At 37.6% G+C, this 19,429-nt stretch overlaps 1 protein-coding gene across 2 annotated transcripts in view; it reads left to right on the top strand.

Moving 5' to 3' along the window:
• Positions 1-19,429, top strand: part of Znf407 (zinc finger protein 407) — a 361,765-nt gene that overhangs the window by 18,439 nt on the left and 323,897 nt on the right. For both annotated transcript variants that reach the window (XM_090352958.1, XM_090352957.1), the window contains exons 2-3: positions 1,927-6,651; positions 12,586-12,700. In XM_090352958.1, the coding sequence (XP_090209084.1) occupies positions 1,983-6,651; positions 12,586-12,700 (4,784 nt within the window). In that variant the 5' untranslated portion in view covers positions 1,927-1,982. The remainder of the gene's footprint in view (positions 1-1,926; positions 6,652-12,585; positions 12,701-19,429) is intronic.

Here is a 19,429-nt window from a genome sequence, read left to right as displayed (position 1 = left end):
CAGGAAGGAGAGTATCCTCTTCAGATTTCTGGGCTTCTTTCTTCTGTATCGCCTTCTTCATGTGCCCTTCAGCTCAGATCCTCCTTTCTGTTTTGTGGCTTACGCACCTTCTCCAAGCAGTCAGTTTGATACTAGAAATCTGGTTCACTGGACGTAGTGCCAAGTCACAAATAATGAAAGCTGTGTTTGGAAAGAAAAGGAAGATTGATTAATTTTACTAGGCAAAAAGAGAACTGTGTGAGCTATCTGAAGCCTAGTTCAACTCCCAAGGGTGAGGGTGGGTGTTTAATGCAAATCCCAGGAGTACGGGCTTTGGAGGAGCATTCCCAGGTATGGAAGTAATTTTGAAAACACTTTTATCACTTCAAAAAAGAAACCCTGGTAGGAAAAGCCAGTTACGAGTGCTTCATCTTGTAAGCTTAGCTACACAAGAGGCTGTAACCTGAGGATCATGGTTGGAAGACACTCTGGGCAATTAACCACCAAAAAGATGGAAGTGGAACTATGGCTAAGGTGGTAAAGTACTAGCTTTGAGCAAACAAAGCTCAAGGACAGTGTCCAGGCCCTGAGTTCAAGCTCTAAGATTAGGGACAAAAAAATAAACCCCTGCACTCTTTAGCTATCACCTAAGGAACCACTGATTTTTCTGTCACTGTAGATGTCTTTATTCTAGACATTTCACATAAAATGGTTTTATATGTGGTCTTTTACTTGCAAAATATTTAAGAAGTATACTGTTAGTATACTTTTTGTGGCTGAATAATATTCTATTATATGCATATAGTACATTTTATGTAATAATTCATCTGGAGATGGACATTTGGGTTATTTTCACCATTGGGCTATTGTGAATAATACTACTATAAACATTTGTGTGCCAGTTGTTGTGTGAGCATGCATTCCTTGAAGTGGATGTCCTGGGTCCTGTGTTCTGTGTGTTCAACTGTTTGATGAACTGGCCAGTATTTCCACATTGGTTCCACTAGTGTGCATCTCAGTGGCAGTGTATGAGGGTTTTGTTTCTCTATATCCTGACCATTTGAGGTCTTCTTCTTTTGGTTTTCATATTTGTAGTATATGCGTTTTATTTTCATTTGTTGTGTAGAGTGGGAATTCACAGAAATGTAATTTGAAAGAGGACTTTTTGCTGCTTTAAACAAAAAAGCGATCAACTGAAATGTACTAGTCTGGAGACTTTTTTTTTCTACTCCTGGGGCTTGATCTCAGGGCCCAAGCACTGTCTTTGGTCTTTCCTCATGGCCATCACTCTACCATTTGTACCACAGCATCACTTCTGGCTTTTCTATGTATGTGGTACTGAGGAATCGAACCCAGGTATTCGTGCATGCTAGGCAAGCATCCTACCACTAGGTCCCGGCTAATCTGGAGTCTTTTGAGACATGATTTAAAAAAATAAAAGTAGAAATGGTTGACTATTGCTTTTACTCTAAAATATACCGTAGTATAGTCAACAATGGGATAACACAATGGGTGTTGACACAAATTTTATTGTATACTTTTTGAAAAGAACTTGGTGTGTGTGATCAGATTCTTTCAAATATAAAGATTTTGTTGACTGTAGTTTTTTTTTTTTCCCTTTTGATTGGTTGTGGGGCTTGGACTCTGGGCCTGGGCACTGTCCCTGAGCTGTTCAGCTCAAGGCTACAGCCCTACCCCTGGAGCCACAGTGCCACTTCTGGTTTTCCAGTGGTTAGTTGGAGATAAGAGTCTCAGTGTCTTTAGTGCCCAGGCTGGCTTTGTAATGTGATCCTCAGTTCTCAGTCTCCTGAATAGCTAGGATTATAGGTGTGAGCTACCACACCCAGTTTGTGGACTAATTTTATGACACAGTTTTCAACTAGTTTTAGACTAATAATGATTTTATTCCATGTGCAAAGACTTAATACCATACTATTTATTTTACAGACATGAGAGCCAATTAAGCCATTTTTGACACAAGAAGCATCACCTGAACTTTATCCATGATGGATTCTGAGATTAAACCTGCAGATGATGAGGATATATGTGGAAACAAGGAGGCAGAGGAGTTGAGAAGCCTTTTGTCCTGTGGAAGCAGTCGTGGACTTGTATCCAATGTGACAGCCATTTCCTCTGAGAATATCACAAGCAAACGAGGTTTTTCTGACTCACTGGATGTTGGAGGTACCATTGTGCAGGAAGGAAGAAATGAACATGCTTCTAAACGGATGAGGGTGGAGGAGACAGACTGCCTGGACTCCAGTGGGCAGGGCACCAGTGGATTCAGCACTCCTGCGAGCTCAGCCACAGAAGCGGACATCCCATCGGAAGAGGTGGGGAAGGAGCCCTTCCCAAAGGACTGGCCGGAGGGAGGCACAACTCTTCCCCCTGCCTCTACCTCCTCTTGTGGTATGAGCACCATGGATGCCCTCTCTCTGAAAAGAGACATGGCAAGAAGGTCTGGTCACGAAATGGTTTCTCTTGACCCAAAAAGAGACACTTCTTTCCCTCCAGAGGACACAAGTGTCAGTTGTACTTTTAGAAACATAGACACAGTGTTTAAGTGCAGTGAATGTGGCCATTTGTTTCCATCTTGCTCTGATTTGGAGAAGCATGCTGAATGCCACATGCAGCAGGCTAAGGAGCATGCCTCCTGCAACTGTGGCCACAAAGCAGAGAGCAGCCCAGCGTGCCAGGCACACATGCGGAATGTGCATGCAGCTCAGAATGTCTTCTCTTGCGATCTTTGTGGCTTTCAATGTGGGGAAGAAAACTTGTTAAATGCACACTATCTCAGCAAAACACATCTTCGACGTCAGAATCTTGCTGCTCGTGGAGGATTTGTGCAGATCTTAACCAAACAACCTTTTCCTAAGAGAACTTGTGGCATGATAACAAAGAATACTCAAACAAGACCAAGGGCTTCTAAAACAATAGCAAAGAATGTGGCTTCAAAAGGATTACAATATAGTGGGAATGAATTTACAGCTTGTGGAGAGAATGTTTCTCAACACAGTGGTAGTAACACTGAGGTCCTTGTTGAAATGGAGCCACCCAGAAATACATCATCAGAAAAAGCAAAGGTAGTTGAAAATGTTATATCCCTCAGTATAGCTCAACATTCTGAAAATGAGAGCAAAAAGCTAGGAGGTTTAGTAACTCTAGAGGGTCCTGTGGGCAAATCAGAATCTACTCTAGGTACCATGAGGACAGCACATGGTACAGGTACCACCTCAAGGCCAAGACCTGAGCGGAGTATTCTAACGTTGGGTAGTGGATTTCGCCGAAGAAGTGGTACTTTTGCCTTGAAGGGCCAGGCAAAGAAAAGGTTTAATCTTTTAGGAATTAGTAAAAGAGGCACAAATGAAGCACAGAGAGTATATACGAAACACTTTAGAACACAGATCAAAACAAATGATGCAGAACCAGTGCTGAAGCATGCAGAAATGAACAACAGTGTCCAGAGTTTGTGTATGACTTCCTCAGACCTTCTGGAATCAACACAGGATAAGGCAGGTTCCTTCCTGCTGCGTTCTGTGCCTCTGAACTCCCCAGCAGAGAAACCAGCTTCTGACCACCAGAAGTCATGTACTTGTACTCTTTGTGGCCAGGCAGCTGCAAATGTGAGCGATTTGGAAATCCATGTGAAAATGTGCCATGCAGAAGAGGTAGAACACTCTCATCAAGCTTGTGACTTACCCAGTATATCACGGGGAGACTTGGAGGAGCATTCACATGAAACCCTGCATCAGCAAACTGCTTCTGTCCTCACTTGTCAGTGTTGTTCCTTCATTTCCTCCAGTGAACTAAACCTTAGAGACCACATGAAGGAAAAGCATGATATGGATTTTCTTTGTACTGCTTGTAATCTGTTCTTCTCTGAGAAAGACGTGGAAGAACACAAGGCAACTGCAAAGCATGTCAGTTTATTGGTTCAAGTGAAGACTTCTCCATTGTTGACCAATGAGTGTGTTTTACAGACCTTACCTGTACGTACTTCAGAATCAGAAAACCTAAAAGGGTCTATGAATGCACCTGCGAGAACAGCCCAGGAAGAGCCAATGAAATCCAGGGTGAGCCATGGAAGTGAACTAAGGCATTCAAGTAAGCCTCAGTTTCAATGTAAGAAGTGTTTTTATAAGACAAGATCTTCCACTGTTCTCACAAGACACATAAAGCTTCGGCATGGCCAAGACTATCATTTCCTTTGTAAAGCATGTAATCTTTATTCATTGAGCAAAGAAGGAATGGAGAAACACATTAAAAGAAGCAAGCATCTTGAAAATGCTAAGAAAAATAACATTGGCTTAAGCTTTGAAGAGTGTATTGAAAGGGTGTGTATAGGCACAAATGACAAGAAAGAAGATTTTAACATTTCTGGAAATGGAAAGATTGAAAGCCACATAAGTGCGCAGTTCCAGGAGCAGTCCTGTCTTGAGAAGAGCATACTAATGCCCAAGGAGCCATCTCAGCCTGGTGTCTTCACCAGTGATGATGCATTGGCTTTGCCCACTGCTCCAAGGAGAGGAAGACCCAAAGGCAATGTATCACGAACGTGTTCACACTGTGGACTTTTGGCCTCAAGTATTACAAATTTGACTGTTCACATTAGACGCAAACACAGTCACCAATATAGTTATCTATGTAAAGTTTGTAAGTATTATACTGTAACTAAGGGAGACATGGAGCGTCACTGTGCTACCAAGAAACATAAAGGACGTGTAGAAATAGAAGCAAATGGCAAACAAAGTTCAGATATCATTGTTGTCCCTGAAGGTAGTAATATTGAAGCCTGTATTAAGAATACTCCCTCAGCTGTGACTATGTCTGATGAACAAGCTAACAAATCAACTGAGTCAGATATCGCCGTTTTAGAAAAGCCAGTGGTAGCTCATGTAAATCCAACTGAAGTAGAAGTTGAGAATGTGCTTCAGGCTGTAGGTAGCGAAGTTCACAGTGCTGTCTCTGGTAAAAAGGAACAGGTATCTCTAGAGCCAGAGGTCCTTCTTCAGCAAGGAGATACATGTGCCCAGAAAGATGCTGCAGGTACAAGTGAAAATAAATGTCTGCACTGTGAGTTCAGTGCACACTCACCTGCTTCTCTAGAGTTGCATGTGAAACGGAAACATACAAAAGAGTTTGAGTTCTATTGCATGGCCTGTGATTACTATGCTGTGACTCGTCGAGAGATGACTAGACATGCAGCGACGGAGAAGCATAAAATGAAAAGGCAGTCCTACCTCAGCTCTTCTAGTGGAGAAGCAGGTTCTGCAGACATGGCCAAACGCAGGGTTGCATCTGAAGAAGAGCATCCACACAGTCCCAGGGAGTTTCAGATAACCCCTGACCAATCATCTAATACTCTCAAGCCCAGACACGCTTCCGATTCTGTTTTGGAAGACAATACAAATTTAGATGTGTCTAAAGTTCTATGTGCTTCTGACACAGTAGAAATTGAGGAAGAATCCAGTTTTGGTGAAGCCCATTCCTTTAGTGAGACGTTCCAACAGCCCTCTGCCAAGGATCAAGTTATGAAACCAGAGGAAATGGTGTCTGTTAGTATTTCCTCTAGTTATGGGTCCCCAAAGAGGCTTCAGAATGAAAACTCAGGGAGCTCTGCTCTAAACTGTGAGGCTGCAAAGATAAACCAGGGTGTTTTGGATAGCATTGATAAGCCATGTGTGCGTCGTGAGAGCAGTGAAGGTGCTGCAGGGGATAGTGAAGGCCAACACCTGTGTCCTGGAGTCCTGGGTGGAAAGCATCCAACTGAGAGTACTTCCTCTATGATGATGGAGATACACAGAGAGCAGACAAACCTGGAGAGTGGTGGTCAGAGCACCACTGAATGTGCACGAAACCCAGAGGATTTGAAAGAGCTCCAGGAGAATCCCATCCTGCCAAATAAGGAAATTCTTATGGATTCACCTGGAACTGAAATTATTTTGGAAGAGGATGGCCCAGCATCTGAAAGCACAGTTGTGAGTAGTGATGTTTATGAAACTATAATCAGTATTGATGATAAAGGCCAGGCCATGTACAGTTTTGGCCGATTTGACTCCTCCATAATTAGAATAAAGAACCCCGAAGATGCTGAACTGGTAGACCAACCAGAAGAGTCTTTGATGGCCATGGGAGTGAGAGTTACTGAGTTGTCCTTGAAAGACTGTGCTCCAGGCCTGAAAAAGAAGAAAGTTGAAGGCAGTTCCTATGGCGAGTCCACACGAATCCGCTGTGACGATTGTGGCTTCCTAGCAGATGGACTGAGTGGACTGAATGTTCACATAGCCATGAAGCATCCTACGAAAGAGAAACATTTTCATTGTTTACTGTGTGGAAAATCATTCTATACAGAAAGTAACCTTCATCAGCATTTGGCTAGTGCTGGTCATATGAGAAATGAGCAGGCCAGTGTAGAAGAGCTTCCAGAGGGAGGGGCCACCTTTAAATGTGTCAAGTGTACAGAGCCCTTTGATTCTGAACAGAATTTATTTCTACATATTAAAGGACAGCATGAGGAATTGCTGCGAGAGGTGAATAAGTATATAGTGGAAGACACTGAGCAAATCAACCGTGAGAGAGAGGAAAACCAGGGCAGTGTTTGCAAGTACTGTGGCAAGATGTGTCGAAGCAGCAATTCCATGGCCTTTTTGGCACACATTCGCACACATACAGGTATGTAAACTCCACAGCTATCTCATACTTACCTTTAGAATGCAAAGGAATGAGAAAGCTCAAACATTTGTTCCCATCCAAATATGAACTCTACCTCACTCACATTTCACTGCTGTGTGGTGCTCCGAGCATCTGTAATAAGTTGTTGTTGACACTTCACATTTCTAAAGGTAATCAAGCCATAGCAATTCCAGAAACAGGTTAGTTGACAACTTTCTTTTACTTTTGTCTGAGAGCTTGGACCTCTTCTGATAGAGGTCTTTTTTGAAGTCTGGTCTTTTATACCTTTCCAATTGTTCTGTGTCCTTTATTATTTGGTTTTCTAAAGTCTGTGTGTATGTATGTGCATATATGTACATGTATATTACATATACATATAATTATATATAATAGTTATGTGTTATATATAATTATGTATATATAATATACATTTAAAATGATATTTTGATTTTCAGAAGACTAGATTTTAGTGACTAGGTTTCCCACCCCCCTTGCCAGTCCTGGGGCTTGAACTCAGGGGCTGGGCAATGTCCTTGGGCTTTCTCAAGGCTAGTGTCACAGTGCCACTTCTGGCTTTTTTTTTGTATGTATGTGGTACCGAGGCTTTGTGCATGCCAGGCAAGCACTCTACTGCTAGGCCATGCTCCCGGCCCTGACTAGATTTTTTAGTAAATATTTTTCTCATCAATTTAAGGTCTTAAAAATATTCATTAGCAGTTGGGTGCTGGTGGTTTTCCTGTAATCCTAGCTACTCAGGAGGCTGCATGAATGGAAAAGTGCCCAGAAAAGTCTGTGAGGCACTTATCTCCAGCAAACCACTCAGGAACAGCTGGAAGTGGTACTGTGGTTAGAGTGGTAGGACAGAGCCCAAGCCCCAGGGCCAGTCTCCACCCACCCCCTTCCCCCCCCCCCCCCCCCCCCCCCCCGCGCAAAAAAGAAATCATTACTAGCTTTTTGTATCTAGGAGTCTTAACCACAGACAGCAAGATTCTACTTCCTAGAATGACAACTTGTTCATGTGTTCTATACTTGGATAGATTTTCATAGAGCTAGTACTTCATTTAACTTCCTGACTTTGTCACTTTTAGTGATCCATGTTAATGTTTAATTTTGGAAGAAATTTTTTAAAAAGCATTTTTTTGGTGAGAAATGCATAAGCTACTATTCTAAATTTATGTAAAAATTCACTGCAATGTTTCTATAAACCTGCCATACATTCTTTATTTTAAATAGACAGCTTTTCTAAATCATTGTGCTCTGCTTAGACAAGTTCTGTCTCCATGGTTGAATTTATGAGTGGATTTGAATAATAAATTCACATTTCAATGAACATATTTTCATTAAAACTGTAAGGTTTATTTTACTGTACTTTTAAATAATGGCTTATTATTAAAGCTATACTTTAAATTCATGCGGTTTTTGAAACTTAGTGCACGGTTACAAGGAGAAAGACAAAAAGTATAGAGAATCATTATCAGGTGAGGGTGATTAAAGCTAGATAAAAGTTTTCTATCGGAGAAAGTAATGATTCATCTAGGCAAATACAATAAGTTTAAATGTGTACTTGTTTACATTCTTAGTACCTCTGTCACTATCTTCTTGCAGCTTACTTTTCTGATGTGACATAGTCTTAGCAATCAGGTTTGTTCATATGCTCTGAAAATATGTATTTTCTTTACATGCCCTCTTAAAATAGATAAAACTGAGTAAAACGAAGAGGAAGATGCTAATGGAACTCCTTTTAGAATTCTTTATGCAACTGTCTGGTCAAGACATGTTGCTTTTAATTGATGTGTCCATTACTTGAATTCTCTTGTAATTATAGTCAATAAGTCTTGTAAATGTGTTAAAGCTCACTAAAAGCATACAAATTCAAGAACAGAGTAAGGCTAATAATTTAAAATAATCAATGTGGGCATTTCAGCACTTAATTTCCCTTGTGTGTTGATAGCTGATCATTCTTAATCCATTAAGATTTATTTAGTCGTTTACAATGCAAAATAGGTTTGCACTGGTCACTTGTGCCATTTGAAAATGTCCACCAGGTTAAGTGCAGAATGTAGTCCATTAGTCTTCCTTGACTATATGTATTAATTGCATTTAAAATCCAGTTAATGTGGATGTGAAAGTGAGGTAGCTATCAATATGTGACAAAGTAACCCTACTTATATAAGTTACATCATTGATTGTAACATTTAGCAAAAGTTAGCATACTTTTTAAAAAGCATCTTCTGTTAGTCTTATCAGCAAGTACAGAGGATACGTGACACGTTCCTGAGTCTGGAGGGCCAGTCCACCATTTCCATTTCCAAGTCATTTGGTGGAAGTTGGGCTTGGTTTAATGCAAGATTTCCCCCCCTTCTTCTGAGCAACTTTAAATGAATTGCATTTCTGGTACTTATGTCCATGAAATAGTAATGCTGGACTGTTATTAATGGTTGACTGGAAAGGGCTTATTCTTCCAATCCCGGTTTTTATTGGCTTTATGTTTTGTATAACCTTTACTTTCCATCCTTAACGTGGGAAAGATAGCATTAAGAAATAAATGAGTTTGGTTATCAACACTTCAGAAGAGAACATCTCAGAGTTTTTCATGCATCTGCTGGTGTGAAGCAGTCAGAACAATAGCAGTCCTTCCTTAACATTTGTTGGCTGACTGCGCTGTTGTTTCATTTCTGTGCTTTGCTGCTGAATCTTTTATTTTATATGCTATGGAAGGCATCAGTATGCCTCGATTGTCTCGAGCATTCTGCTGTGGTCATTTGTGTATTTGGAAAATGTTCACATGTGGGTTTACATGGCATGTGTGACTTCCCTGGAAACTATTGTTAGGGCCGGTGATGTTTGTAACTCATTTTGCGCGTTTGCAGAACATGTAGATGATAGTGCAGGAGTGGATTTGGAGACTGAACATGAGAAGAGGGGCTCTACTGCCTCCACTGCTCACTCTCCATGTGCCCCCCGCGTAGTTGGTACTCAGTGTAATTTGTTAAATGGTTGAATGAATGAGCAAAAGAGTAAGTGCATGAATGGAACATTCAAGTGCTCAGGGGAAGTTCGAGGAATTTAAATACAGTTGAGAAGCATTACATGGCATACATTTTATTTCATTATTCCTCCCTTCATTCCTTTAGTACTTAAAGATTTTGTTTGTCCTTTGCAGTGAATACCAATATCACATCGGTATAGGACTAGCAATTAATAATGCAGCTGAGGAACGCCTTGTAGATCTCAGCAGACTGAATTTTCCAAGTCTTTGGAATTCTTTGGTAACAAAATCAGGCACGAGAAAGTTGATAATCTCCTTATAGATCAAACTAAAACAAAACACCTGAGTAAATGCTGTTCCAAGTAATGGAACTGTTTATGGCAATATTGGATATTGCCAAATATGCACCAAAGAGAAAGGTAAATTTAGAACTACAAGGATTTTTTTCTTTTTTTTTTAAACAGATTTTTTTTTTTTTGATTATGAACGCAGATCCATTTTATCCTAAAAATGGACACATTATCAGTTAGGGAAAGGAAAGACTTCTTTTTCTTACGTAGAGAAGTCTTCAGCTGGCGTTTGAATTCCTATGGCACAGAAAGGGGATTTTGTTGTCCCAGCCTCCCAGGCCTGGAAGTCCAGGCAGTTCTGGTGGAGCAGCAGACAGATTATTCCCCCGTGTGTCGTCCATCGGGGAGGAGCTGCTCCCGGCTCACTGGAAATGTGGAGGCTGCAGCTCATCTCCATGGTCTCTGGTGCCTGGAGGCCTCAGCCAGGCCAGCATCAGAGCCCAGTCCTTACCCCCCAGCCTCCTTCCTCATAGGCCTATTGCTCTTCATTAGTAATTCCCAAATTAATCTTTAAAGCATTGCAGTTTATAGGTGAATTGGCTCTTCTCTCTGTTGTCAGAAGAGAATGTGTCTCTCCATATAAATGTTTCAAAGTAGTTACAGGGTTAGTTTTACCGGAATCATTGAAATAAACGGTTGTGTCTGAGAATGTGAGTTCTGAAAACTGCGCCTGAAACCTGCTTTTGACATAAACATCTAAACCTGACTAGGTATAGCATTCAGGTGCTAACTATATTTTACCTCTACTGGTAACTACCGAAATGGTGGTATTAGGAGACCTCTGGCTTCCTTGTCATTGAACTGTGAAATGTTCAGCCTTGTCTGCCTGGGCTTAGCACTGTTGCCTTTTTATTTCTGTTGGAAAATTAGAATTAAATGCTTCACATTTTTTTTGTCAGCTTTTGGGAATTACATTGAAATTTAACACTAAAATTTTCTACTGAGTTCTTCAGTTTTAACAAAGTATTCATGGAGGTGCCCCCAGACACTACAGATCAAACATGATTTATCACAATTTTGTACTTGGACTCTATTTTTTTTTTTCCTGTCCTGGGCTTGAGCTCAGGGCTTGAGCACTGTCTTTGGGCTTTCTTAAGGCTAGCGCTCTACCACTTGAGCCATAGCACCACTTCCAGCTTTTTTTTTTCTATATATGTGGTACCGAGGAATTGAACCCGGGTCTTCGTGCATGCTAGGCAAGCACTCTACCACTAGGCCAACTCCCGGCCCCTGTTTGCATATTTATTAAATTTCACATATTTCACATTCTATCCAGCAGCAAAAGCTAATTCACCAAATAAGTACTAAACATAAACAGTGTAGAAACATATTGTTCTGATTTCTCACTGTACTTTTTATGCTTTTTGTTTACTAATTTGAAGAAGTAGTAATTAGGAACTTGAAAAATGTATATATGTGTGTTTTATATGTATATATGTGTGTTTATTTTAAGGGTATGTTTCTCATACATACTTAAGTGTTAGTATGTTTTGGTCTTGTCCACTAAGAGTAATTTTACTGTGTTTGAAATAATTTTATTTTCTCATATTTGTTAAATCTTTATGCAGTGATTAAAGTATTTTATTATTCTCACTGTTCCTTTTATGTTGAAATATTTATTCATAAAGTTACTAATAATTAAAGTGTCAATGTTTCTGATTTGTAGCATTATCATAGATTTTTTTGTTACAAAAATGATCATAAAAGCACAGTAACTTCCATCATATTCCTGTATTATTAGAATATTAATATAGTGAACCATTTGAAATAAATGTCAGAAAAAATCTGAAATACTATTGTTGATGTGAATAAATTCAAATCTAGAGAAATATGAGGAAACTTGATGGCCATGGAGAAATGTACTTACTCTATGACAGAACTCTTAGACAAGCTGGGTGAGGTGGCTCACACCTGTGATCCTAGCTATTCAGGAGGCTGAGTTCTGAGGATCAAGGTTCAGGGCCAGCCTGGGCGCAAAAGGACCTGAGACTCTTATCTCCAACTAACCTCTTTTTTCCAATTAAATGAGAAGTGGTGCTGTGGCTTAAGGGTAGGGTGGTAGCCTTGAGCTGAAGAGCTCAGGGACAATGCCTGGGCCCAGAGGTAGGGCAGTAGCCTTGAACTGAAGAGCTCAGGGACAATGCTCAGACCGAGTTCAAGCCCCATGATCCACAAAAACAAAACAACCCCCCCCCAAAAAAAAACCCCAAAACAAAAAACTTTTAGGCAAATCAGTACCTTGTGTTTGTGTTTTTACATTGTTTTATTTTACATAATGCCTTGAAAAATCTTTGTAAATTGTGTGAAAAATACTTAAAATTATTTACCTTGTTCCATGTACTTAATGCTATTCAGCAGTATGGCTTTTGTCTTTGAATCTTGAAAATGTTATTGGAAGTTGAGAAGACTCACTAAAACATGTCTTCTAGATAGAATAATTATGAAATCAGTATTCAAGATACAAATGAGTGTAAGCATTCAGTTTTGGGGACAGAAATTCTTAGATCAGAGGTATGATTTAAGATTTAGCCTTTTTTTTTTTAAACAGCAATGTATTATTCAAACCAGACCTTATTTTATGTTAAATTTACTTAGGATCAAAACCATTCAAGTGCAAGATTTGCCATTTTGCGACAGCTCAGCTTGGGGATGCCAGAAACCATGTCAAGAGGCACCTTGGGATGAGGGAGTACAAGTGTCACGTCTGTGGGTGAGTAAATTGAAGCCGTCTACTGTGTGAACCAGGAAGCGCGTACAGGATATCCATTGTTTCAGAGTTCAAAACTGATATGAGTAAGAGTGGCTAAAATTATGCATGCGTATCCTTCTTTCCTTTGTTATGGTAAATTCCTTAAATACAGTTATGACATTCTTCTCCCACTTCTAATCCTGTACTGAAGATGAGCAATTTTATGGGCTACAAGGTCAATTTGAACCTGTAATCTGTAAATTGACTAAATTATAGGATGTTCATTCACATTGCCAGGGAGAACTATAAATTCCATTTAAAGACATAAAAAATATATAATATAGCTTTAGGAATATATATGTATGTTTTTTTTTCCTTTTGGTATGCTGCTTTAATTTAATCACATTAATTCTTCTTTGGATCCACTGAACATATTCCATAAGGTAAAACCAAAGGATTTAATTTTAGATGGCTGGTTGCTGATTATTTGAGGGATGGTGTGATTCAAAACAGTATATAATGTATTTTTGTGTAACATTATTTCAGAACTCTTCCCTTTTGAGTTAATGGTTCTTTGCAGAATCATTCACAATGTTTAATTGTCATTCGAATGTGTTATAGTTAATAGAAAGCTCTGAAGTGCTTTAATGTAAAACTAATTAATTTAGCAGAAGTGTTTAAAAGGTTTTAAAATGCTGTGACATATATGGTGTATCATAGGACATTCAGAGGTGGATTTTAATATCCTACTTTTGATTAAAATATATTTTAATGTTATTATGGTAGAGAAATTAATAAGTACATCATATAAAAACACTTTATGTGAAACTTAAGAAACCTGGAATTCCTATAGCTAATTCCCAAGATACCCAGGTTCAATTAAATCATGCAATGCACAGATCTTGTGTTATTTTTAAAATAGGCTATAAATACCATATAAACATTCTTTGCACCATAAACAGGTTCTGCATTTTGTTAGTGTATTTCATCCTAGGCTACAATTTATTTTTTTCTTTTATGATAGTTTTGCAAATAACTTTGCAAGCAGTTTTATTAACTATGTTCTGGGATTTAATCATTGGTAGAATTGATGGTTCAGTGACTTGCAGCTAAAGTAAATGAAGATGAACCTTTGCCCGGAAGCTCCCTGAAGATCAGTGGGCGAATGAGTTTTGTTACTACTGATTTTAGCTACAGGGGTCAAGTGCCAAATGGCTCATTTTAATTGCTATAGGTCTTGGAATTTTAAAACCTATCTCATTCATTGTTTTTATTTGGTGAGTTATGGGAGGGAGGATGGCCTTTCTCCAATGAAAATTGGCTATTAGCAGCATTAAGCAGTTCCTTTTCCATTTTTGAGAAATAAGTAAATAATTTTTTTGTATACACAGAGAAAAAAGAAACTTTTTCAGAGAATAGTTTCTGACATATATTGTACCGGAAACAATTTATAGGTAATTAGCTTTAATTATATTATTTGAACAGTGTACTTTTTCCTTAGCTAATTGCTTAGCTAAATACAACTGAAATGTTGCTCTGGTAGTTTATATAGTTGATTACAAAGATACAGGGTTATAAATGAATATTCATTTTTTGAGTTTTCTGTTGGTATGGTGGAGAATTTTGTGTGTGCATATGTGAGTGTGTGCTTGTATGTGTGTGTGTGCACGTGTTTGTGTGTGTTTGTGTGTGTGTGTGTGCATATATAGAACAAACAACGATTTCAGGGTTGCATCTTTTAGAATTTTAAGAGACATTAAATTTCATGTGGCTATGAAACAATAATTCTCTTTAATTTTGAAATTGAAATGCAATTTAATTGGCAAGTTACATGACAATCATTTTAATAGGGTAGGTATTTTTTCAAGTGAAACTGAGTTCTGAGGAGTAACAGTAAACTGAAAGATAACTCTTGTTTTCTGTAGTTGAAAGAAAATAGTAATGAATTAGGTACTGTATCTTAGGTTGCTCTCTGTTTCATGAGATTAGGGCAGTGTGTACCTTAAAAAACTAAAAGTGAGAAAAAGTGCAGAGACTGGTTGTAGAGTAGTAAGACAAGAGAACATTGGTACATTGATAGTACTGACAATGTCAATTCATTATCACTGATGGCCGAATAATCTCAGAAATGCTCAATGGACCTATTAGTTCCTAAACATAAATAGTTCATGCTGCATTTCTTCAATAGCTTTAATTACTATAAATTTTATTTTTTTCTAAAATCATGTTTTAAAAGGAGAGGTATTCTTTCAGGAACATTAACTATAATTTTGTCACAAACAAGGTTCTGTACTATGCTTTCTTTTCTCCAAGAGTTAATCTTAGACTAGAATTTTCTTATTGAGTTGCATGTGTTACTTCTCAAATTGTTCTAATTGAATAATATATAAAAGTATCAAGTAAGACTCATTTTAAAAGACTCATTTTAATATTGTACTCTTTTTTATAGTAACTTCTGTATTTTCTTGAAGAAAAGAACTAAAATTTAATGTGGAGAATGAGGTGAAAGTAGAAGATTATACAGTTTGTTGGCTCAAGTGGAATGTTTCTGGTTATTTGTGATGGTTTCACATCTTTATGTATGAAAGATGGTAGTTGTTTATCAACTATCTCTGTTGCTAAAGTTTAATTTTAGAATTGTGTGGTAGCAACTCTCATATCAAAAACTTTCTTTAAACTGTCAGGTAACTTGTCTGGACTTCTGTTGAATTTCTTAGAGTTGCCCAGATGAGATGGAAGCTCATTTCTCCTCATCTCCCATTGGTAGACCTTAGCCACAGTGTCTCAGGGATTGATGTTTGTTTGATGGGAAAAGCTGAATGTTAAGTCCTGTTGTTCAGCATTCAGAATTTTGGATTAAAGCTCTATCTCATCCAGGTTTATTTTCCCATGTCATGGTGAAGATTTTAAACATGTTGCTTTGTTTTTCATGTGTTTGATAATATTTAAGACCCTTAATTTTAGATTTTGGGAGGAGCAGCTTCCATTGGATAGTGAAGAGGTGTAGGTGTGTGTTAACTGGAACTTGAACTTAGGATCTTATACTTTCCTTCATGTTTCTAAATAATGTTTTCTTGGTTCCAAATGTGATCAAGAGAGAACTTTTATAGAATATGGTGATATTTATATATAAGTACTTGATAGTTAATGTGGAAATCTGCCAAAGGCCAATATAAGACCAAATAATAAATGGAACAGTTCTTTATATAAAAGTTAATAATTTTATTTAATACCTTTGTATTTCAAAGTATATCAAATCTGTTCATTTATGACCTCTACTTTCTTTTTTTTCTTTTCTTTTTTTTTTTGCCAGTCCTGGGACTTTAACTCACGAACTCATGGTCTGAGCACTGTCTTTGAGCTTTCTCAAGAGTAGTGTGCTAGTACTTGAGCCACAGCACCACTTCTGGCTTTTGCTACATATGTGGTACTAGGGAATTAAACTCAGGGCGTCATGTATGCTAGGCAAGTACTCTACCGCTTGGCCATACTCCGGCCCTACTTTCAGATTTTAATAGTCAAGAACTTGAAAGTCTTAATAATATGAAAAGTTGTCCTAGATATTTTAGACACTATGGTCGGTTGATTTTTTAAAAAAATTCTGTGTGTACAATATTGTGTACATTATTCTCCCATTGATAGTATTTATATTGTACTTTGCAAATTCCATGATTACTATTCATACCATATGTTGGTATTAAATAGTATTGTGTGATTGTTTGACTTACATTTGTTATCCAGGTTTACAGATGGGAAACAAGATTGAAAGTGCTTTTGCTGATGTGCTTAAGTTAGGCAGCTAGTAATGGTGGGTCACTAGTATTCTTCGTTTAGACTATCTTTTTCATATTTCATTTGGGGTTTAAATAACTGACTTACCTTAATTTGTAATTGTTTCTTTCTCTAGTATATAATAAATGCAACTTATCTACTCCTCAGTAGCACCCTTTCTCTCTTTCTTTTAAATGTATCTTTTAAAAACTTTCAGATTCTCCTATTCAACAACTCTCATATCTTTTATTCATTGTGTTTTCATATTAACTAGTGCTTTCAGTAATTTTCACTTTTTTAATGTATTTTTTAATGTTTTTTATGTATGGGTAATTTACTACACTTACTTGATAGTTTGAACATGTCTGCATAATAAAATAAATGCCTAAAAATGTGACAGTGATATCATGTTTTTACTTAGATGTGAGGGTAAAGTTGATCAACCTGAGTTTTTTTTGTGTTTTAGCACTGGTTAGCTTGAAAGAATGACAGAATTTGTAATAGGCATGTGATCTCCATAAAGCTGAGAAATGATACAGAAGTTAAGTATACCATTATTCTGAAGCACAGATCCCAATATATGAGATTTAGGGATTATGTTGTTACTGATGAATTTCTCTGTGACTAGTCTTAATTTGTATGTATAGAGTTAGAATAGTTAGAGTGGGATTTACCTAATCAGTAGAAATAAGGGCATTTTCTGTATGTGTTACTTCTGGATTTTGAGAAGATTCCAGACATTTAAAAATCATTTATTAATGTGCTTAGGAACTGTTTATTCTTGGTTGGTTTAAGAAACATTAAATAGAAAGTTACTAATATAGTAAAGCTGTGTGTGCGTGTGCATGCGCGTGCGTGTGGCATTACCTAGTTTTTGTGCATTAGAAGGATCTCTGTGTAGATGATTATAATGTCACTTTCTGACCTTTGCAGCTTGAATAATTGTAAATCATTGCTTCATAACGTGTCAGAGAATGTCTGTACTAGGCAATTAAATGGCAGAATATAATAGACCAAATTATTGCCTGTCATGTTTTCAACAACACAGTTAGTATTTGAGTTACACTTAATCATTACGTGCATTAGCAACTTCATTGGAATCCAGCTTCAGGCTGAGCATGAAATACATTACATTATTTAAACCTCTAATGGTACAAGTCATTTATTTGTGTTGAAGTGTACAACACGCAGAGTTTCATAAAGCAAGGAACACTTGAGAGCTTAATTTATCCAAATCAAAGTCTAAATGCAGATAAACACAAGTGGCAAAAATTAGTAATTTTTATAGGCTGGAAATATTTAAAAATACATGGTTGTGGGTAATTGTAGGCAGCAGGAATAAATTAAAATCACTATTTTTAGTCTGCTCTGAGAACTAAAGCTGTGTATACCTAAATCATTAAAAGCACCATGGAATTGCATTTTTAGCTGAACAATTAATTATACCCATCATATCTACAGATGTAGCCAAATAAAATAAGTATTTGGTACAGCTGATTGTTTTGGTTAAAAACATAGCGATAGAAAAAGTTTGTACCATAATGTGGCATGTATTATGCTTGTGATAATGTAAGGTGCTGCCTTTCAGTTATATAAAAAAAATCTAAATTGACATTAAGTATTCATTATAAAAGTTATGTTGCACATTCTATTCACATAATATTCTATTGCTTTTAGTTTAATAATAAATTTGTTTCCATTTTGAAAGTGTTGAAATTCTATGCAATGATTACTGTCTCTTTTCCTGTCAATTAACAAAATTGTCACAAAATTAACAGTAATTACTTGTCCTGATGTAAAAATCCTTGCAATACACTTTAATTTGTGAACATTTAAAATATTTGTAATGTACAGCTCATCTTAATTTGAAAACTTAGGCAATATCTTGGTTATAATGTTCACATAACAAATGATCTTTCTCAGGTGAGATGGTAGCCTGTTTTCTACTGTTTCAATAATCCACAAGAGTAGGGGGGGAGTGGGATGCTAAGATAGTGAAGTAGAAACAAAAGGAAGCCTTTCTAGCTTCTCTGCACAATGAAAGAGAGTTCTTCTTTTCATTACCAAACTATAATTTTCTGATTTTTTTCTTGTCTTTTTGTTTTTTTGCCATGGTAGAGTGAAGTTGTGGGTTTATTTGAAGGCGGATGTGTATAATCAATCAACAACGACAAAATAGAAATAAACAGTAGATGTATACAGTTCTGGAGATGTTTGGGTCAGTCCGTCAAAAGGTCATGTCACCATGCAAAGGTGTTGAATGCTGTCCTAAACATTGTCACTTGTTGGTGTTGTAATTAAGATACTGTCCTTTTCATTGAAACATCATGTCCTAGTATCTTAAGTCATTTTGCTTTATTTTTATGTGTGGTGACTCTGGGGAGAGTCCTGGAATCTCAGGGCTCTATAGCCTATCTAAGCCTCACAGTATATAGGAAGGTAGTCTCTGTCTGGCGTCTTTCACTTGTTTGGTGATTATTCCTTTTCTTGTTAATGTGATCTTTAGTTTCCTCTTCCTATTCATCCAAAAGGTCTTCACTTTGTAAAGGCTTTTGCTTTTAAATATGTCCAACAGCTTGATAAGAGGAAGAATAGAAATTGTAGGGAGAAGAGAAAGCTTCCCCTGGATGGATCATTTCTTCATTCCTTTTCATTTAGCAGATTCTTGTGACTTTTTGCTGCATTGTGACAGGATGGTCTCTTGGTTACTAGCCACCTAGGGGAAAGAGAACTGAGGAGCAACAGTTTATGATAGGAAGCTACCCAGAAGCAGAGCCCTGCTCTGCTAAGGAGTGACAAAAAAAAAAAAAAATCTCTGTGGACTCATTGCCTGCTGGAGTTGGGTTAAAAGGTTCAGGAAAGTGTTCCACATCTGAATTAGGTATTTTTAAAGAAGAAACAAGAATGTGAGAGTAAAAGAAAGGGTTGGAATAGCATGGCTTGTTAGTAAGAACACAACAAACACTTCCTTCAGTGTGA

The sequence above is a fragment of the Megascapheus bottae genome, chromosome 19 (assembly GCF_031878675.1).
Source record: "Megascapheus bottae isolate mThoBot1 chromosome 19, mThoBot2.hap1, whole genome shotgun sequence".
NCBI lineage: Eukaryota > Metazoa > Chordata > Mammalia > Rodentia > Geomyidae > Megascapheus > Megascapheus bottae.
Note: the sequence above shows the minus strand (reverse complement) of the source record. Positions and strands in the feature narration are given on the sequence as shown.